The sequence below is a fragment of the Podarcis erhardii genome (genome assembly GCF_964252035.2).
Source record: "Podarcis erhardii genome assembly, chromosome: W".
Taxonomy (NCBI): domain Eukaryota; kingdom Metazoa; phylum Chordata; class Lepidosauria; order Squamata; family Lacertidae; genus Podarcis; species Podarcis erhardii.
Window position 1 is genome coordinate 11917912 of NC_138506.1, and position 22559 is coordinate 11940470.

Below are 22559 nucleotides of genomic sequence, written 5' to 3' on the forward strand. Positions count from 1 at the left end.
CAATTTGAGCCTAAAGGCCACCGGGTTCACTTGCTGTGTTACCTCGAAGGGTCCCAGTCGTTTTGGCCTTAATTTCTTGCAACCTTCCTTGAACGGTAACCCTTGGGTTGACAACCACACCCGGTCCCCAACCCTTATGGTCTCTCCTTCCCTCCGGCTCCTATCTGCCTGCCTTTTGTACACTTCCTTGGCCCTCTCCAAGTTCATCTTAAGCTGTTGGTGCAGGGCTTCTATTTTTTCCACAAACTGTTCAGCCACTGGTACACTCCATCTCTCCCCCCCCCCCCGGAAGGCCCTGGGGTGACACCCATAATTGGCCATGAACGGGCTCATCCCCGTGGACACATGCTCCGCGTTATTGTAGGCAAATTCGGCCAAAGCTAATTTCTCTACCCAGTCATTCTCCCTCTCGCTGACGTAGCACCGTAAGTATTGTTGGAGTATACTGTTCGCTCTTTCCGCCTGCCCGTTGGTCTCCGGGTGCCTGGCCGTCGAGAAATTGACCTCGATGTGTAGCTTCCTCCAGAACCTGGAAGTGAATTGTTTTCCTCGGTCTGATAAAACCCTCAAGGGGGCGCCATGCAGCCTGAAAATGTGTTCCACAAACAGCTTGGCGGTTTCCTCCGCCGTCACCGCATGCGAGCAAGCGATGAAATGGCACATCTTAGCTAACAAGTCGACTACTACCGTGACGGCCGTTTTGCCCCTTGACTTGGGCAAATCAGTCATAAAATCTATGGACACTGCCTCCCATGGTCTTTCTGGTGTGGGTAATGGTTCCAGTAACCCCGCGGGTGCCGCCCTCTCCCCTTTGGCTCGCTGGCAGCGGTCGCACCCCCTTATATATTCTCGTACATCTTCCCTCACCTTTGGCCACCAGAACTGCCTGGTGACTAGCAACATGGTTTTGTGTTGACCAAAATGTCCCGCCGTGGGGCTGTCGTGTAATTGTTTGAGTACTCTACTCCTCAAGTCCCCCTCTGGTATATACAATGCCCCCCTGTAATACAGTGCCCCATCCTTTTCCTCAAAACCCCCCCGGGTTTCCTCCTGCCCCCCTGAGCTCCCTGATCTTGTTTTGGGCGTACTCGTCGTCTGCCGTCCCCTCTGCAAGCTCCCGTCGCCCTACCAACACTCCCCCCCACACCCATCGGTCCTCGGGTATCACATGTCGTTCTTCCGGTGCTCCCTCTCCTTCCAGATACTCTGGCTTCCGGGAGAGGGCGTCTGCTCTGATGTTTTCCTCCCCCGGTACGTAACGAATCTCAAAATGGAACTTGGAAAACTCCTGAGCCCACCGCACCTGTCTCTGGTTGAGTACCCTTGCTGTTCTCCAGTATTCCAGGTTCTTATGGTCCGTGCACACCTGGATCTTGTGCTGCGCCCCTATTAGCAAATGTCTCCAGCGTCGAAACGCTTCATAGATAGCCAGCAGCTCCCGGTCATACACCTTGTAGTTCTGCTCCGACTTGTATGATTGGCGGTCCCGCCAGGGTGGCTACGTGAAAGGCAATAATTTCAGTGTGCCTGGCAATCCTCATTCTCATGGGGGGCGTCTGGTGTGTTACCTCCCCTCCCAGGAGTTCCCTCCCATCGATGGTCGTGACTTGCAAGGGACTGCCTAGTGGCAGAGTTTGCAGCTGGTGCTCTAACGCAAATTCCTTGCTAAGAAAATTGCAAGAACTGCCTGAGTCCAACAGCGCCTTTATCTTGAGTGGGTGGCCGTTGGGGAGCTCTAGCACCACTTCTATGGCGATGGCTGCTTGGGGGGGCTCTGGCTTGGGCACATTTACTGCTTGTTTGCCTGGCTGCTGTGCCCTGTCGGCAGCCAAGCGTTGGCTTTTCCCTGCTCCTTAAGCCCCTCCTCCTCACTCCCAGCCGCCCCCACCATTCCTTGCCATGTCTTTCTTTGAGGGCAGACCCTGGCAAAATGCCCTGGCTGTTGGCAGAGGAAACACTTCTTGGCTGTTTTCCCCTCCTTCTTTCGAACTTCGCTAGAGTTTGAAACCCCGCGCGCGCGTGTGCCTCCGATCTCCATTGGCTCCACTGGCGGGGAAGGTTGCTCTGGTATTTCAGGAATGCGGAAGTCATTCCAACGCTCTCTTCTAGAGCCCGTGCTTCCTGCCGCGCTCCAATCGCAAGCACAGCTTTGGTCAGCTGATCCATCGACTGCGGGCAGGGCGCGCGGGAAAGTTCGTCCTTCACTGCGGGGGCTAGGCCTTCCTCAAATAACGTCTGAATTGGTTCCAAAGCCAGTTCCCACCCAAGTCGATGTATGAGCATAGCAAACCGCGACCAGTACTCTCTGACTGATTGGTTCCCTTGTTTGCACGCCAATAACTGCCTGCGCACAACGCTCTGCTCAATCTGGCTGGAAAACATCAAATCCATGGCTGTAAAAAACTTCCTCAAGTCCTTTAAGGCAGCATTCTCAGATGCCATCAGTGGTCTAACCCAATCCCTGGCGCCGCCTTCCAGATGCCCGATCACAAAGGCAACTCTCGCCCCATCGTCTACAAAGTCATCATACTGCAGATCCAGTGCATACTGCACCTCTGTCTTAAATGCCTGGTAGTCCCTCGGATCGCCCCCGAACTTATGCACCAGTCCCGGTACCTTCCTTGCAATGGGGGTGGGTTTCCCCTGTGCATCCTGAGCCCGCCTCTCATCGAGCCGCGCCACTAGTAGAGCCAGCTGTTGTTCCAAATCTCTGTTTCTCTCCTCCAGAGTTGGTCCTCCCCTGGCTCCCTCTCCGCCTCCGGCTCCTTCTGTTTTGCTCATGATGCCCCCTCCGCACAAACAACGTCGAGGACTGACGGATTGCTGTAATGGGATAAGGGGTTGCTTGTGCGTAAGCGCAGAACCGCTCCAAGCTGCGTAGTTGGCTAAAACTTTCCCTAGCCGGACAGCCCTTACTTCGTGGCTGTCTTAATCACTGGCAGAATCCGTCAGTGGGCGTTTCCTGAATTTCTTCCAACATAAAAGCTCCTTGACAGTGAGTCTCCGCCTAGATTCCCTGTGCGACAGCTTTCTGCGCAGAGTGGGCGTCCCAATGGGAGGTCCTGAGCTCTCTCCGCTGGTCTCACTGGAAGTGTCCCTGAGCTTTCCCTCCGACGCCCCCTCCTCCTCTCCTTCCTCAGCGGAAGCTCTCCCTCTCTCCCTGCTGGTTCCCTCCCCAGCGTCTGGGAGCCTTGCCACCACCCTGGGCTCCGATGGCAGTTCCCTGACACACAGCAAAATTAGATCTATTGGTATTGACTTGGAATTATTGTAAAATTCTACTGAGCAATATATTTATCCCAATATCCAAATTAGATTAAGGGATACTGAAAAACAAAACATTGAGTCAGCTGTAAATAAAATCTGCTCCCCCAAGTTCTATGGTTTAAATACAACAACAACAACAACAACAACAACAACAATAATAATAATAATTTTTTATTTATACCCTGCCAGAACCGGGCTCACACCAATAAAATTACAATAAAATGTAAAAGAAAAAGAAAAAAACCAGTTAGTTAAAATACGAGTTAAAATACAATTTAAAATGCAGCCTCATTTTAGTAGTAGCCCATAAACCGATAACAGGATCAATTATATCTCAAAGATAATTCTAGCATTTATGTTAGCCCAACTGAATGTTTTCCCCTCAGCTTTTGTTAAGGGCAGATATTTAAACATCCCTAGAAATGATAGACATTGCAGATGTTATTTGAATTTGTCGGACGCTGTAGTACATATTCTTTTCTACTGTCCATTGTACAACCAGCTACGTAAACGTCTTATCCCTCTTTTGGGGTAGTTTAACAACATGGTACAATGAGAAAATCAGATTCTACCTGTCTGATATTAAGCCAGAGGTAACTGCAAGGGTGGTTGAGTTTCTGTCAATAGTATCTATTAGAGTGGTAAATAGCACGGTTTAGTGGGAAGACACTCCAATGAAAATTTCTGTTACTATATATCTTATATGGCTGCTTCTTTGTATATATTTTAATTTTTTTGTGTATGAATGTTTTAAGATGGTCTATATCCGTAATGGCTAATAAAGATTTGGAGAAAGAAAGAAAAGGGTAACCTGTGGACTTCTGCCTAATTTTTTAAATGCCTTGCCAAGCTATCAGTTCAGACCTCTGGAAATAGCAGTCTGTTCCTCTTCCATCATCAGATTGTTGCTGAGCAGGGAGGGAAAAACAGTGACCCTACCACTGACTTTGGCTCTGCCCACTACCAACAATACAGCCGTGACAAATAATTCCTCAAGAAATGTGGCCCCCTACAGACAAAATGTTTTGATCATGGCTTGCTTCAGTAAGCCATAGTTTTAACTATGGAAATGTATACTCTTTTCTGACCAAACTAAGCCTCCAAGAGCAGGCATAGGCAAACTCGGCCCTCCAGATGTTCTGGGCCTACAACTCCCATCATCCCTAGCTAACAGGACGAGTGGTCAGGGATGATGGGAATTATAGTCCCAAAACATCTGGAGGGCCGAGTTTACCTATGCCTGTCCTAGAGCAAAATATACATCAGGAGGCTTAGTTTGATCAGAATTGAGAATACATTTCCAGAGTTAATGGTAAAAACATTACTTCTGGTAAATGAGCCACCATAGCTGCTAGAGAGCTATGAAAATTTGTGTCCCGGGATTTTTAGACTCTTCTACCCATGTACTATCTGAAACCAAAGGGGCACATTGGTTGCCAGATGTGAAATATATTGGCAGTATTTTCAACTCTCCTACTTCACTAAATGGCTTAGCATTACATGCAGACTGGGCTAATGTGTTGTCTCCATTTATCCATTTCCTCTTATCCATTCTTTTATTTCCTTTTTGACACAAAGTTCCTTAAATATTCTAAACTTTAATGGCTTCCCCAGAATCTGTCAAAAAAAAGAGACAGCAGCAGTAACAGAATGAGTATATCTATGCCATTTTCCTCATGTTTTGTTCTGATAAACTTTATGTAGTCAAAGTGGTAATGGGAAGGAATGGTTTGTTTGTTTAGGGAATTTTTAAATGTTTGATGTTTTATACTCTTTTTAATATTCTGTTGGGAGCTGCCCAGAGTGGCTGGGAAAACCCAGCCAGATGGGCGGGGTACAAATATATTTATTATTATTATTATTATTGGTTAAGCTGAAGTTTGAAACTTTTGTTTTGTTTGGATGAAGATGCATTCATTTGGAGTAATTGGTAACACACCTTTATCTTGCAGGTTTAAATCACCTCCTAGATGAAAACCGAATTAAGGACTTGTCTCTATTATATCAGTTGTTCAGTAAGGTGAAAAATGGAGTACAAGCTCTCTTGCAGCAGTGGATTGAGTATATAAAGGTAGCAATGTGTGGCTGATATCCAAAGGTTATCTAGGAGGAACAAATCTTTAAAGTGGGGGAAGATGCCTGTAAAGTTGTAAAATAGGCCTATATATGGAAATTATGTGGTTAAGAAGTTGTCATAGTCTTCTAAAATACAGCCTGTGCAAATTTGCACCAACATATCAAAATTACAGTGGGGAACTATCATATCCATTGGGTGCATTGGATTTTCTTTCTTGACATAACATTCTGATTACTTGGGTGCCTAATAAATGCTTTATTTTGGATGTTTTTCTATCCCCAAATGATACTGTTCCCCATGTTTATAGTACTAGGTTGGTTTTATATCTGATTTTAAAATGTTCCCAAATCTTTACTATAGATTACTGGTGGTTATGTTTGTCCTGGTACAAAGCTTTAGTACAAAGAAAACTACAACTCATTTTTTTGGGGGGGTGGGGTGGCAAAATAACCACCTTGGGTATTTGGGCAGAAAGGCAGTATATGCATACATTAAATATTAAATTCAAATTTCCACTCAGCAATGAAGCTCACTGACTGCCTTTGTATCAGCCTAATTTAATTGTGGTAGTAATACAATCTTGGGGGAAACAGTTTACATTGCCTTGAGCTCCTTGGATGAAGGGCAGGATATAAATGAAACAGACATTGGATTGGCTGGAGCTAACTGCTTATGTCTAAAACATGCAGTGTTTTTGCTTACAAACTGGGTCTTGTTTACACGAGCTGTGTGTGGCAATCAACAGAATTGTTTCTAAATAACATTTTTTTTCTTTGTAGATATTTGGAAGCACCATAGTAATAAATCCAGAAAAAGACAAAACCATGGTCCAAGAACTGCTGGACTTTAAGGATAAAGTTGATCATATAATTGACATTTGCTTTTTGAAGAATGAGAAGTTTGTCAATGCCATGAAAGAAGCCTTTGAAACATTCATCAACAAAAGACCAAATAAACCTGCTGAACTTATAGGTACAGGTATTTACTATTATTATTATTTCAACTTGTCAAACTCCTTCTAATAATAGTCTCAAGATGTAATTGATAGCTCAATGAAAATGTTGACCCAGTGTGTGGCAGCTGTGAAAACAATTGAGTTCCTTGCTGGGGGTCATTAGGAAAGGAACTGAAAATAAAGCTTTCAGTATCATAATGCCATTATACAAATCTATGGTGCAACCGCTTTTGGAATACTGTACTGTATACAGTTCTGGTCTCTTTACCTCAAAGAGGTTATTGTGGAGCTGGAAAAAGTTCAGAAAAGGCCAGCCAAAATGATTAAGGGGATGGAGTGACTTCCCTATAAAGAAAAGTTGCAGCATTTGGGACTTCTTAGTTTAGAGAAAAGGCGAGTAAGAGGGAAACATAACAGAAGTGTATAGAATTACGCATGGCATGGAGAAAGTGGATAGGGATAAGTTTGCATTCTCTATCTCTCTCCCATAACACTAGAACTCGTGGACATCCAATGAAGCTGAACGTTGGAAGATTCAGGACAGACAAAAGTACTTCATACAGCATATAGTTAAACTATGGAACTTGCTACCACAGGAGGCAGTGATGGCCACCAACTTGGGTGGCTTTAAAAGAGGAGTAGACAAATTCATAGAAGGGTTGCCATATTCTGAAGAGCAAAAAAAGGGACACATTTGCTAACTTCTACTTTTAACTATGGATCGCTATGACGACTCATTTTACATATGCATGAAAAAGAGGATGTGTCCTAGAAAAAGAGGACATATGGCAACCCTCCACTGTCAGAGGCGCAGTATGCCTCTAAATACCAATTACTGGGAATCACAAATGCGTAGAGTTTTACTCAGGTCCTGCTTGTGGACTTCCTGTAGGCAATCAGGTTGGCCACTGTGAAAACAGGATGCTGGGCTAGATGGACCATTGGCCTTATCCCGCAGGCTTTTCATATGTTTCTAAAGCATAAAATACAGGGCTTCTGGGTCCAGTCTGCCTTAATGGAGGCAGCTCCCACGACAGCGGGAGATTGTTGACGAAGGAAAAACCAGGATGATTTAGGGTAATTGTCCTTGCAAGTTTCTCCCAGGGATGGGGGGCAGGGGAATGGGGTTCACTTGCAGTTCGTCTCGGTACCTGGCTCTCGTTCCGGCATGGAATGGGGGTGGCAGGGAGGCACTGAGTGCAAAAGCACTTCACCTACCGAAAACCCTCCTACACCACCATTAAGAAGCAGAGGTTCTCATGTTAATTAGAGCTTAATTTGGACTAAAATACAGGCACATGCTAGAAGAGATGAGATCATAAACTGTGGAACTGAACCAGCTGCAAGGTCATTAAGGTTTGAACTTGAGAGAAGACTTCATTTGATGCAAAAGACGGTGGGGCGGTGCCTACGGTTTCTTTATATAAAGTTTTTTCCTCTACATATGTTAGTTCAAATTATATATGTACAAGTGCAGAGGGATGAAATTGGATTATAGATATGGAGTATAACATTAAACGGAACTGTGTGTATAAAAAAATGGGAAAAGGGAGGGAAGCTCTATTTTACAAAGGGTTTACAATGGAAACTTACAGCTGACTCTTCCCCAACTTTTATTATTTACGGAGTGAACTAAATAACCCTAAAAGGACTTGGAATTTAATTTTCTTAGCAGTATAACATCATTTATCTTCAGTTGGACAGAAGGATGTGTTACGGGCAGTCGGAGTCCCGGCTTGGTATGTCGGGACTGGGGTAGAGGTTGGAAAGCAGGAATCAGCAGTCCAGGGTCAGCAGTCCAGGGGTCAGGAAGCCAAGGGTCCAAGAGTCAGGATACCAGGAGTCAGGAAGCCGAAGCACAGCTAGGTGGGTAGCGTGTTGTTGTGGCAAAGAGCCAGAGGAAAATGCTGGTCTTATATATCCCTTCCTGGCCCTTGCTACCAGGTGCTACGAGACTTCTGTCAAGCCTCATCTGTGCGGCCGTGCCTTGCCCTTCCAGGCCAAACTTAGGAAGGCCCCAGTTCTGCGAGGCCCTACCAGTCACAGGGCCTGGCTCCTGCACCCACTCCTGACAGTACTCCCCCCCCCCCCCCGGTCCTGGTTTGTCTGGGAACCTCCGGTGAAAGGCCCGAACCTTGGCAGGTGCGTGCACGAAGTCGGGCAGATCCCATGATCTTTCCTCGGGCCCATAGCCCACCCAGTCAATTAGTGGAGTTTGCCACGGAGCCGTTTCGAGTCCAGGAACTGGGTGACCCGGAACTCCTCATGGCCGTCAACCTGGACCGGCGGCTGTGGCAGGGCGACGCAACCCAGAAAATAGTCTGCATGGCAGGGCTTGAGCTGGGTCGATCTTCAGAGAGGGGGGAAGTTCCAACTTGTAGGCGACCGGATTGATCTGCTGCAGGATGAGGAAATGTCCAGCTTAGCCGAGGGATGTCTGGTATGGTGGTGCTCCAAGGACAGCCAGACCTTGTCCCTGACCTGGAACGTGGGCCCCTGCTGATGCCGTCGGTCAGCTTGCGCCTTATAATCGGCCTTGGCTCTCTCTAGGTGCCGTACCAGGTTGGCTTGTGTCTCCTGAATGTGGGAGACCGGATCACTGGCGGAAGGCACGAGAGACGCCTCCGTTGTGCAGGGGTGGTGGCGCAGGTGGTACCCGAGGTTGGCATAGAAAGGGCTCTGTTCCATGGAGGCATGGCAGGCGTCGTTGTAGGCAAACTCAGCCAATGGCAGCAGATCCGACCAGTTGTCCTGATGGTAGCTCAGGAAGCAGCGGAGATATTGTTCCAGAACTTGATTAACCCTCTCTGTCTGGCCGTCTGCCTGTGGGTGATACGCAGAGGAGAGTCGCCTTTCGATACCCAGTCCCTTGAGAAAGGCGGCCCAGAACTGGGACGCGAACTGGGGCCCCCTGTCTGAGATCACCGTGTCTGGGAGTCCATGTAGCCAGAATACGTGTTCAAGAAACAGACGGGTCATCTGTTGCGCTGTGGGGAGGCTTCGGACTGGGATAAAGTGTGCCATCTTGGTGAGTGAATCCACCACCACCAGACACCATCCCTTGGCAGGTCCACGATGAAGTCCATAGAAAGTGTTGACCATGGCCTTTGGGGGGTGGGTAATGGCTGGAGGAGTCCCAGGGGTCTCTGTCATCCGAGCGCAAATCCCACAGGACCACACGTATTTTTTAATGTCCGACCAAACCCCTGGCCACCAGAAGGCCTGGGACAGTAGCTGCAGTGTTTTCACGTACCCCCCATGTCCGGCGGTTTGTGCGTCGTTGCACTGCTCAAGGACCTGGGTTCGGAGTGGCCCCTCCGGAATTGAGAGCCGGCCGCAATGGTACATACACCCATCCTGGACATCAAGCAGCCCACCCCCCTGGTCCCGAAGGCACCAGGACGGTATCTAACCAGTCTAACTAGGATGGTATCTAACCAGTTCTTGGCAAACGGATCCTGGCGCATGGCTATGCGAACCTGCACCTGAAAGTCCTGCTCCCAGGTTCCTTGGAGGAAATTGGTCGGGGTCAACATGGGCGTTGGCTCTGAACCGTCATCGTCTGAGCCCGAATCCCTCTGGGAGAGAGTGTCAGCCTTCCCGTTCTGGGCACTGGGATGATAGGTGACCTGGAAGTTAAAGCGCGTGAAGAACAGGGCCCAGCGTGCTTGGCGTGGCTTGAGGCATTTCATGGATTGGAAATGTTCGAGGTTCAAATGATCCGTGAGAACCTGAACTGGGTGCTGGGCCCCTTCCAGCAAGTGATGCCATTCCTCGAACGCCACTTTAATGGTGAGGAGTTCACGGTCCCAAATATCATAATTCCGCTCCGCAGAAGTAAACTGCTGGGAGAAGAAAGCAACTGCTGTGGCCCCTGTCTTTGAGACAGCCCGGCCCCTATCGCCCAGTCTGAGGGGTCCGCCTCGAGCACAAAGGGGAGTTGAGTCTGGATGGGCCAGGATGGGGGCAGAGGTAAAAGCCTCCTTCAGGAGTGCGAAGGCTTCTTGTGCTGCTGGCATCCACTTGGAACACTGTGTCCTTCCGGACCAGGGTCAGATGGGGGCAACCACATGCAAAAACCCCTGGATGAAGCAGCGGTAGAAGTTGGCAAACCCAATGAACCGTTGCACCCCCTTTACATCCCTTGGGGGTGGGCCTCCAGTCCAGCACCGCCTGCACATTTCGGGGGTCCATCTGGAGGCCTGCAGGGGAGATGATGTAACCCAGGAACTCCATTCGCTCCTGGTGGAACGCACACTTTTCCAGCTTGGCATACAGCCAGTGCTGCCTAAGACGCTGCAGGACCAGATGGACATGCTGGTGATGCTCTTCTGGGGGCACTGAAAATATCAATATGTCATCCAAGTATGCGACCACGAACCAGTAAGTCCAGTAAGTCATGAAAAACATCGTTTACGAAGTGCTGGAACGTGGCCAGCGCATTGCACAGTCCAAAGGGCATGACCCGGTACTCGAAATGGTTGTACCGGGTTCGGAACATTGTTTTCCATTCGTCCCCCTCCCGGATCCGAACCAGGTTGTATGCCCCATGTAGATCCAACTTCGTAAAAACCTTCGCACCCTGCAACCTCTCAAACAATTCAGGAATTAACGGCAAGGGGTAGCGATTCTTGATGGTAACCTGGTTCAGCTTTCGGTAGTCAGTACATGGACGTAGCCCGCCGTCCTTTTAACAAAGAAGACAACCCTGGCTCAGGAGGGCCCCTAGCTCAGGAGCCGACAGGGCATAAATGTGGCCGAAGGGAATCTATGCTCCCGGTTGCAAGTCAATAGGGCAATCGTAAGTCCGATGGGGTGGCAACACCTCAGCCCCTTTCTTCTCAAATACGTTAGTTAATTCCCGCTAGTGTTCGGGGATTAGGCTGGCGTCCGGTGGCCCTGTCCCATCTGGGGCAGTCCTATGCAAAGTGGAAGAACTGGGGGCCAGTCGGTGGGACTACGCGGGTTCCAGCTGCGATGGAGGCAACATGGGCTGGGCACAGACGTCATGGCAGAATGATGACGAGAAACACAATGTCTGTTGCGCCCAGGAAATGGTGGGGTCGTGCTGGACCAACCAGATGCTCCTGAGGACCACCGAAAAATGTGGGGTCTGGACCAGCTCAAGTGTTAATAGTTCCTGGTGCCGGGTTGCCACCAACATGGCCAGTGGGCAGGTTTCATGGGTAATGGGTACCGATGCGAGGGGGGTCCCATCCAGGCCCACCACTGGAACAGGTGCTGCTTTTACCACAGATGGTACCTGGTACTTCTCGGTGAAACTGATGTCCATGAAGATGCCAGAGGATCCGGAGTCAATCATTGCCTCCAGGAGCAGCATGCCCCCCTGGGGAAGGAGAATGCGGATAGGGAGCAGGAAATGGGGTGTGCAGTGACTGGGCCCCGGCTGAGACCCTCCTAGCACAGCCGGGGCTTGTCATTTCCCGGCACGGACCTCTTTGCTGGGCACCCTGCCGCAAAATGGCCTCCCTCTCTGCAGTACAAGCACAGGCCCAGGGCCCGCCTCTGGCTTTTCACTTGGCTGGAGAGAGAGCGGGGGGCCGCACCTACTTACATGGGCTGCTCCTCAAGCCCCACCTCCGCCTTCGGCGCTGGGGGCTCTCTCGGACAGGCGCGCATCAATGTTAATACAAAGCGTGATAAAGTCTGTCAGGGCTGCTGGGGGGGGGCACTCGCACCAATTCGTCCTTGAGGCATGGATGAAGTCCCTGGTGGAAGTGGAACCGACGGGCAGCTTCATTCCACAGGGTGTCCGCAGCCCACCAACGGAACTCTGCGGCGTACTCAGTAACCGAATGAGTGCCCTGCTGGAGGTTCTGCAGGGCCATCTCAGCGGCCTGGGCATGGTTCGGCTCCCTGAACATGCCCTCCAGGGCGGTGATAAAGTCGTCCATATTCCCCAGCAGGGGGTCGTCGGCCTCAAGATACGGAGTAACCCAGGAAAGTGCCGGGCCCGCGAGCAGGCTAACCAAGAAGCACACCTGGCTCCGTGGAGTGGGAAGTTCTGCTGTGCAGGTGGCAAACATCAGCTGGCACTGGCTCACAAAACCCCGAAGGGCCCCATGCTCCCCCCTGAACCTTTCTGGCGATGGGACGACGGGGTCATGTCGGGCCGGAGCCGCAGCCAGGACCGCTTGAAGCACTTGAACCTCCACCTGGAGCATAGCTACCTGCGTGTGAAGGTTCTGCAGCACCGTGGTGATATCTGTAGACCAGGCACTGTCCAACTTGCACCCCAGCTGGGACATAGATTGGCCACAGCAAACTGTCACGGTCCTGGTTACATTTTACAAGGACAGGAAGAAACACGATGGACAGAATAATTGCCACACACAGGAAGAACAAGGATATAGTTTGAGTGCTTCTCTTGTAGTTTTATAAATCATTTAATGTGTCAACACAAATAGAAGTTATTAATATTGCAGTTGTTGTATAAGGGATTATACAGGGTTTATAGGTGAAGACCAACACTTTGAATTGGGCTTTAAAATATATTGGTATCCAGTGCAACCAGGCCATAAATGATACAATATGGTTGGACTACTTGGGTCCTGTTAACAATCTGAACACTGAATTGTCACTGGAGCTGCAAAATTGCTTCCATGCTCTCACCTTAGACACCGATTCTGGATCAGAGAAAGGGAATTGTAGTCTGGAGAAGGCAAGCTGAGAAGAAGGAGTAAGGAGTACTTGAGCCATAAGTTTTGTAACCTATCCCAACAGTATCCAGCTAAGCTCCAATACACAAAAGCTGAAGACTCAAGAACAGCAGTTGCAGACTTTAGGACTCTCCAAAGAGGCTTTAGAAGGAACAGCATATAGAAAGATTCCTGCCACTCCCCAGAGGAGGAAGAAATGTTTGGTGGTGGTAGGTGACTCCCTACTGGGGGGTGGGGCCAAGGCAGTAGTGTGTGGAGGAAACAGGATGTTCTGGGAGGTGTGCTGTCTTCCAGATTCAAAGATTCACAATGTGGCAGAGAAGTTGCCAAGTCTTCTAAAGCTCACTGACCTCTACCCCTTCCTTCTGAATCATGTGGGTACTAATAATGCTGCCACACACAGCCTTCAACGTATAGCAAGGGGCTGAGACCCTGGCAGGAAGCTGAAGAGACTTGGGGCACAGGTAGTCATTTCATCACTCCTTCCCAGGAAGAGAGAGGAAAATACTTGAAGTAAGCCACTGGCTGCATCAGTGGTGTCATCAGGAAGGATTTGGCTCCTTGGATCATGGTCGCTGCTTCCTTAAGGATAGGTGCCGGGTTTGAAGGGGCTGAGCACCAACAATTTTTTCTGCCAGTTCCGCGCAGACCATAGGGGAGAGATACAGTAGTCATCAGAGACTTCAACTTTCCCAATATCTGTTGGAACTCAAACTCTGCCAAGAATGTAAGGTCTGACAAATTTCTCCATTGCCTCGCTGATAATTTCATATCCCAGAAGGTGGAAGAACCAACAAGGGGATCATCTATCTTGGACCTGGTATTCACCAACAGGGAGGAACTGACTGACAAAGTTGGAAGTACTCGGAAACGCAGCGTAGTTGGACACGCACTCTGGACTTTAAGAAGTCCACTTTCAAAAAGCTTAAGGAGCTACTGGGTGTGATCCCATGGTCAGAAATACTCAAAGAGAAGGGAGTCCAAGAAGGATGTGAGTTTCTAAAAGGAGAAATATTGAAGGCACAAATGGAGACAATACCAACAAGAAAGAAGTGGGAGGCATCTAAGGAAACTGGTGTGACTGCATAAGGAGCTTACAAATGAGCTGAGAGTTAAGAAGTGCATATCAAATCTTCCATTCTTGGGCAAGGTGATTGAGCGAGTGGTTGCTGAACAACTCCAGGCACGCCTGGAGGATGCAGACCATTTGGATCCCTTCCAGTCGGGATTCAGGCCTCATCATGGGACTAAAACTGCCTTGGTCGTGCTGGTTGATGATCTCCGGCGAGCTAGGGACAAAGGTGAGAGTTGTTTCCTAGTTCTGCTGGATGTCTCAGCGGCCTTTGATACCATCGACCATAACATCCTTCTGTTGTTGTTTTTTAAATAGATATTTATTAAAGTTTTTAGCAAGATACAACATAGAAGAAAAAACACAAAACAGAAAAATACAAAAAACACAAAAAATAGATAAAGATAAAAAGAAAAAAGAAAAAATCCATTATTCTTTTGCTAACTTCAAAGCTCATATCCTTATTTTCCTGACCTCCTCACACCTTCCCTTTTTGTATTCCCATTTACATAATCAGATCAGCAAATCCTTACCCTCTTTTATCTATCTTAACTCTATATCTTAACTCTATTTACCTTAACTCTATTTATCTTAACTCTATATCTTAACATGTTACAACTCTGTGTTTTCACCCATTATCAATTCACTTATTGCATACTCTTTTTAACTTTGTTGCTAATACCACTTATTTCCAATCCAACATCATTTTAACATTCATTCATTTTATGTTTCTGCAGATATTCTTTAAATTTCTTCCAGTCTTCTTCCACCAACTCTTCTCCCAGATCTCGGATTCTGCCAGTCATTTCCGCTAATTCCATATAGTCCATCACCTTCATCTGCCACTCTTCCAGGGTGGGTAGATCTTGTGTCTTCCAATACTTTGCGATAAGTATTCTTGCTGCTGTTGTTGCATACATAAAAAAAGTTCTGTCCTTCTTTGGCACCAATTGGCCGACCATGCCCAGGAGAAAGGCCTCTGGTTTCTTCAGAAAGGTGTACTTAAACACCTTTTTCATTTCATTATAGATCATTTCCCAGAAAGCCTTAATCTTTGGGCACGTCCACCAAAGGTGAAAGAATGTACCTTCAGTCTCTTTACATTTCCAACATTTGTTATCGGGCAAATGATAGATTTTTGCAAGCTTGACTGGGGTCATGTACCACCTATACATCATTTTCATAATATTCTCTCTTAGGGCATTACATGCCGTAAATTTCATACCGGTGGTCCACAACTGTTCCCAGTCAACAAACATAATATTATGACCCATATCTTGTGCCCATTTAATCATAGCTGATTTAACCGCTTCATCCTGTGTATTCCATTTTAACAGCAAGTTATACATTCTTGATAATATCTTAGTTTTGGGTTCTAGTAGTTCTGTTTCCAATTTTGATTTTTCCACCTGGAAGCCAATTTTTTTGTCCGAATTATATGCCTCTCTTATTTGAAAATAATGAAGCCAATCTCGCACTTTATCTTTTAATTTCTCAAAACTCTGCAGTTTCAATTTGTCTCCTTCTTGTTCCAATATTTCCCAATACTTCGGCCATTTGGCCTCCATATTGAGTCTTTTAAGAGCTTTTGCTTCCATTGGTGACAACCACCTTGGGGTTTTATTTTCCAATAAGTCTTTATATCTTATCCAGACATTAAACAATGCTTTCCTGACAATATGGTTTTAAAATGCTTTATGAACTTTAACCTTGTCGTACCACAAATATGCATGCCACCCAAAAGCATTATTGAAATCTTCTAAATCCAAAATGTCTGTGTTCTCAAGAAGCAGCCAGTCTTTCAACCAGCGACCATAACATCCTTCTGGACCGTCTAGGGGGGCTGGGAGCTGCAGGCACTGTTATACAGTGGTTTCGCTCCTTCCTCCTGAGCCGTGTTCAGAAAGTGGTGGTGGCAGTGAAGATCCTGTGTGAGTGCCTGGAGGCGGTTGGAGGATGGATCGCGGCTAATGGATTGAGGTTGAATCCTGACAAGACAGAAGTACTGTTTTTGGGGGACAGGGGGCGGGCTGGTGTGGAGGACTCCCTGGTCCTGAATGGGGTAACTGTGCCCCTGAAGGACCAGGTGTGCAGCCTGGGAGTCATTTTGGACTCACAGCTGTCCATGGAGGTGCAGGTCAATTCTTTTATATATATATATTTATTAATTTTCAAATACAAAACAAAATTATACACTCCATACATCTTAGTTACATCTTATTTCTCTTTTTTCGGCTTCCCTCAACTTGTCTGCAAATCCTTCATATTTTAACTTTAAACACATTTCTATTTTATTGTTTATATTATTACAGTAAAACTTCATCCCCTTTTAATGCTTATTTCCCATCACAATGCTTCATTAAAACTTACAAACGTAATCTGATTATCACTTAATTTTTGCAAATATTCAATAAATTTTTCCCAATCTTCTGTGAATTTTTGATCTTGTCGGTTTCGGATCCTTCCTGTCATTCTGTCCAATTCTGTGTAGTCTATCATTTTTGTCCTCCATTCTTCTAACGTAGGTAGCTCCTCTTGTTTCCATTTCTGGGCCATCAATATTCTTGCTGCTGTCACTGCATATAAAAATAACTTCTTTTCTTTCTTATTTATCTCATTACCTATAATGCCTAATAAAAATGCTTCTGGTTTCTTAACAAATGTATATTTCAACATTTTCTTCAATTCATTATAAATCATTTCCCAAAAGCTTTTTACTTTCTTACATTCCCACCACATATGATAGAAAGTACCTTCTTTTTCTTTACATTTCCAACATTTGTTACTTGTCTTATACATTTTTGCTAATTTTACCGGAGTTACATACCATCGATACATCATTTTCATCACATTTTCTTTTATAGTTGTACATGCAGTGAATCTTAAACCTTCTTTCCATAATTTTTCCCAATCTTCCATTTGTATATTGTGTCCTAAGTCTTTGGCCCAATCAATCATAACTGATTTTACCTCTTCATCCTTTATACACCATTCTAATAATATCTTATACATTTTTGCTAGAATTTTAAAATCATTATTCAATATTTCTGTTTGAAATTTTGATTCTTTGTCTGCAAAACCCCTTTGGTTCAAATCTTTTTTAAACATTTCATTGATCTGAAAAAAATGCAACCAATCATTAACATATTCCTTAACTTCTTCAAATGGTCTCATTTTCCATTTACCTTCTCTTTTACTTATTAGCTTCTCATATGTCACCCATCCCCCAGTCATATTGACTTTCTTCACACACATCGCCTCCAACGGCGATAACCAATATGGAGTTTTTTGTTCCAACAAGTTTTTATATCTTTCCCACACTTCAATCAGAGACCTTCTTATGATGTGGTTTTCAAATCCTTTATGTACACGTTTCTTGTCATACCACAAATACGCATGCCACCCAAATCTATTATCAAAACCTTCCAGATCTAACAAATCAGTATCTTCTAATTTCATCCAGTCAGTCCTTCAACCAACAGAGGCAGGATGCTTCATAGTACAGTTTCAAGTCTGGCAGGCCGAAGCCTCCTCTTGCTTTCGCATCTGTCAATATCTTAAATTTTATCCTCGGCTTCTTACCCTGCCAGATATACCTTGAAATTTCTCTTTGCCAATTTTGAAAAATTGCTGCCCCTTTGATTACTGGAATCGTTTGAAATAAGAATAACATCTTCGGTAGCACATTCATTTTAATTGTTGCAATCCTTCCCCAAAATGACAATTTCATTCTTCCCCACACCTCTAGGTCCCTCTTAATCTTATTCCAAGTTGGAACATAATTATTCTGAAACAAATCAATACTCCTGGGGGTTAACCATACTCCTAAATATTTAACTTTCTTGACCACTTCTATCTCTGTTTGTTGCTGTAGTCTATTAATTGCCTCTTGATCTATGTTTTTAATGATTGCTTTAGTTTTTTTCTTGTTCAAAATAAATCCTGCCAGCTGACCAAACTGATCAATTTCTTTCAACACTTCTGTTACCGTAGTCATGGGGTCTTCCAGAGTTAATACTAAATCATCTGCAAAAGCTTTAACCTTATATTCTTTTCGACCCACCGTTACCCCTTTTATTTGATCATTACTTCTAATTGCCCTTAAAAAGACTTCCAGGACCGCGATAAATAACAGTGGTGATAGAGGACAACCTTGTCTTGTACCCTTAGTTATTTTTATGTTTTCTGTCAACACATTATTAACTATTAATTTAGCTTTTTGATCCATATATATTGCCTTAATACCATTTAAAAACATTTGTCCCATCTCCATCATTTCAAAGTTTTTTAACATAAAATCCCAAGAAATATTATCAAAGGCCTTCTCTGCATCCACAAATATTAACATAGCTTGTTTATCATTCCTGGCAGTCAAGTATTCCATAACATTAATTACATTCCTGATATTATCTTTCATTTGTCTGCCTGGAAGAAAACCGGCCTGGTCTTTATGTAATAACTCCTTCAAAACTTTTTTCAACCTGTTTGCTAATATATTTGCAAATAACTTATAATCATTATTCAAAACTGAGATCGGCCTAAAGTTTTAAACTTGCGTTAAATCAGAATCCTGCTTGGGTATCAAATATATGCTTCTTTCCAAGTTTCTGGTATTTCTTTCTCTGTTAAAATGTTATTCATAACTTCTTTCAATGGTACAAGTAGGATGTCCTTCATTTCTTTATAAAATCTTGCACTAAATCCGTCTGGTCCTGGTGTCTTTCCACTTTTTAATTCTTTAATTGCAGTTCTTATTTCCTCTAATTCTGTCATCTTATTTAGTTTACATTTTTCTTTTGTCGGAATCTTCTGCACCCCTTTCTCTTTTAGATACTCTTCTATTTTTTTAATATTCCCTCTTTCTTTTCTCTTATATAGTTGTCTATAGAAGTCCACAAATCCTTTTCTTATCCCCTTCGGATCATCGATCTCTCTATCTTCTACAATTATTTTATGTATGGTATTTTGCTCTTTCCTTTTTTTTTATCTGCCAAGCTAACAATTTTCTGGATTTGTTTGCAAATTCAAAGTTCCTTTGTCTCATTCTTTTAATGTTCCATTCTACTTCTCTATTTATTATCATTGCCAATTGTGCTTGTAATGCTTTGATGTTCAATTTGAGTTTTTTATCTTCAGGTCTGGTAACCAATTTCTTTTTTTAAAAAAATAATATTTATTAAGGTTTTGAAGGTTACAAATAAAACAGAAAAACACCAAATTAAACAAAAAACAAAACAATGTATCACATTAAAAAAATACCATACAAATAAGAAAAAAAGAGAAACAAAAAAAGGTCAAAGAAAAAAGAAAAACAAAAGCAGAAAACACATCAAGCCTTCACATAGTATATCTTTCATTTGCTTGTTTCCTTGACCTCCTCCCACCTCCCTTTTTTGTATTCTAATTCAATTAAATATTTCAGCAAATCCTTTCCCTCTTTTTCTCCTGAAAATTAATATATCTATTTGAACTTAAACTCTTAAAACATTTCCACTAGGGTCATAAGAATTTCAATCCACGATTTTTCTCTCCCTCATTAAATTTTACTAAATTTCGAAATATAAACTTAAAATTCCCAATCTTCTTCCACCGTCTCCTCTCCCTGGTCTCGGCCTCTGCCGTCCCTTCTGTCAATTCCAACAACCTGGAGATCTTATATCCGAGGCTCTTAACTCTCCTTCACGTCCCTTCTGCCGGTCTTCTTCATAATCTTTAGTGCTAAAAAGCAGATCTCGGGGGAGCTCTATCCCAACAATGCCTTTATTCCTTCTTAACAGGGCAGCCAGGTTTCCATAGTTAAAGCTAGGATCCATAAAGCGTTCCAAATCTTGTTTCAAAAATCCTCCAAATCCAAATGTCCCAAAAGGTCCAATCTCCTCCTGACCCAGCTCCATATCCCAAAAGTCAATTGATCCCTGCATTAGGGAATCTCTCCAACTTTCCTTTTCCAGACCAGGCCAGGCTCCAATCTTCAAAATCTGGCTTTTTCTAGTTTCAGTCATAAAGGGCCTCAATTTGTAATCCTCAATTTGCATCTGCAAGGTCAAGGCTCCCCCCTGTATTACTCTAGGCTCGACCACAGCAACTTTCTCCTTCTCCTTCTCAACGATTTGTTCAGTCATGATAAATTCCTCTGCCGGATCCTTGACAACTTCTGTGTTGATACCCACTTTTGATCCCAAGATGACAACATTAGTGACCATAGTATCTATCTGTTTATGAAGCTTTTCCAGCAAATAATTTGTCTTATAGAGTGCAGACACTAAATCTTCCCTAGCCGACATTCTTGGGATGTTCAAGGTCAAATTCTGGTTTCTCACAGTCCTTATCTTACAGCTGGATGACTCCACTCCACTCTTGTAACAGTTTCAAAAACTCAGTCCTTTCCAACACAGTTCCAAAGGTGAAAAAAAGTATCAATTTTCAGTTACTTTTTCTTCTTTTAAAATGCAGAAGCGGACAATGGAAACAGTATCTTTCTCTTGTAGCTAGCTGGCAAATATGTACTGTTCACTGTCAATGGACTTTTTCCTTTTTTTTCTTTTCTTTTTGCAGCCCGTTCCCAGGTTCAGAGAAGTGGTAGTTTAATTTTCCACTCTCTCCTGCAGGCACGCTTGGTCAAAAATTTTCCCCTCTTCCCCTGCTTCCAAGGGGGGGTTTATAGTTTCAATCAATGGAAGTTTGATCCTTTACATGAAGCTTTCCAAAACCTTAGCTGACGAATACTTTGCTTCAGTCTATTTACAAAAAGGGGAGGCGGACTTCCTGTTTTGAGCCTTCCCTGTTCGATGCCAAATTAAAGTATTTAGAAATCCAATTTTCCGTTCTACTCACGGGTTGTTGTTTAAAATCCAATTGTCCACAGGAAAAAGTCAGCGCTCTCCGGCAGCAGCAATGTGGCTTCACTCCGTGAAAGAAGCGGTCGATTCAAAGCACCGCGCCACTCACCCCACGTCACTCCGGATTCCCGATACCGGGTCTCCCGCGAGAATCCCAAGTTCACAGGCTCTTCCACCTGTGATTTCCAAGGGTCTCCGCCTTCGCCGTGGCGGTTCAGACCCTGCTTTCCACGGAGCAAGTTCCTCCCGATCGGAGGAGCTCCGCCATTGCTGGAGGCGCTAACCCGGAAGTTGGTAACCAATTTCTTCTCGTTTTCCATTATTTGTTTTGAGATTTCTTTTTTCCCTTTTTCTCTAAGTTTATTTTTGATTGAATTCTGTTGAATAAAGAAACCTCTCATTACTGCCTTACCAGCGTCCCAAACAGTACTTATTTTAGTTCCTTGATTCATATTATTTAGAAAATAGTCCTTTAAGCACTTTTGTGCTTCTTCTGCAACTTTTTGATCATCAAAGAGATTTTCATTTAGTCTCCACTGGAAGGATTTTTCTTCATATCCCTTTAAAATACATTTTATTGGATTATGAGCCGAGCGTACCTTTGGTTGAATTTCGATCTTTGTAATTCTTGTTGTAAGCTCATTAGTTATCCATATTTGATCGATTCTTGACATTGATTGATTTCCCTCTGACTGATAGGTAAATTGTTTTTCTAATGGGTGTTTTAGTCTCCAAATATCAATTAAATTGCAGTTCTCTACCATTGAAAAGAATGTCTTTGGTAATTTCCCTTCTTTAGATTTACCTGTTGCTCTTAATCTATCCAGCTCCATTGACACAACTGCATTCATATCACCCATTATTATTGTCTTTTGATCCAAATATTCAAATAATTTTCCCTCTAAATCTTTAAAAAAGTCTATTTTGTTTTCATTTGGTGCATATACTCCGACAATTATTATTTTTTCTCCTTGCCATTTAACTTGTACTGCCACTATTCTACCCTCCTCATCTTTGAAAATTTGTTGTGCTTCTAATTTGTTTTTGATGTATAGTACCACTCCTCTCTTTTTAGTTTTATCCGATGAAATAAATTCATTTCCCAGTTTTTTATTTATTAAAATTTTTCTGTTTCCTCATCACATGAGTCTCTTGTAAACAAATGATATCCAAATTTTGTTTTTTCAAATATTGTTGAATTTTATTTCTCTTTTTTTCTCATTCATCCAATTAATATTCCACGTCCAAATTTTCAACGCCATATTGATTTCTAATTAATTTAAATTATAGTCTTAAAATCTTATTTCTCCTCTTCTTCCTCCCCTTCTTCCTCTTCTGAATCTTGTGGGCCTCCTCCTCCAGCTCCTGCCTCCGCCAGCACTGCCTCTTCATCTTCTCCTCCCAGCTCTTTCTATCTTCTCAAAAATTTATCCATTTCATCCGACCTTGTTGTCTTTTCCCCTTGTAAGCAAACAATACTCCTTCTGGGAATTCCCATCTGAATTCAATTTTGTTTTTCCTCAGCGCTTGCACCAACTGTTGATATTGGTTCCGTTTTTTCAACAACTGAAGTGGGACGTCTTTAAAAATAATTACATAATTCCCGTCAATATTCAGTCTTTTCTCCCTGTTCTTTTGTAAAATTAAATTTTTCATTTCTCTATCTTTA

At 44.3% G+C, this 22559-nt stretch overlaps 1 protein-coding gene across 1 annotated transcript in view; it reads left to right on the forward strand.

Moving 5' to 3' along the window:
- LOC309333203 (cullin-4B-like) overlaps nt 1–22559 on the forward strand; it is a 230131-nt gene that overhangs the window by 35396 nt on the left and 172176 nt on the right. Inside the window, exons 11-12 of the mRNA XM_081846606.1 lie at nt 5220–5338; nt 6124–6322. Of these exons, the coding sequence (XP_081702732.1) occupies nt 5220–5338; nt 6124–6322 (318 nt within the window). The remainder of the gene's footprint in view (nt 1–5219; nt 5339–6123; nt 6323–22559) is intronic.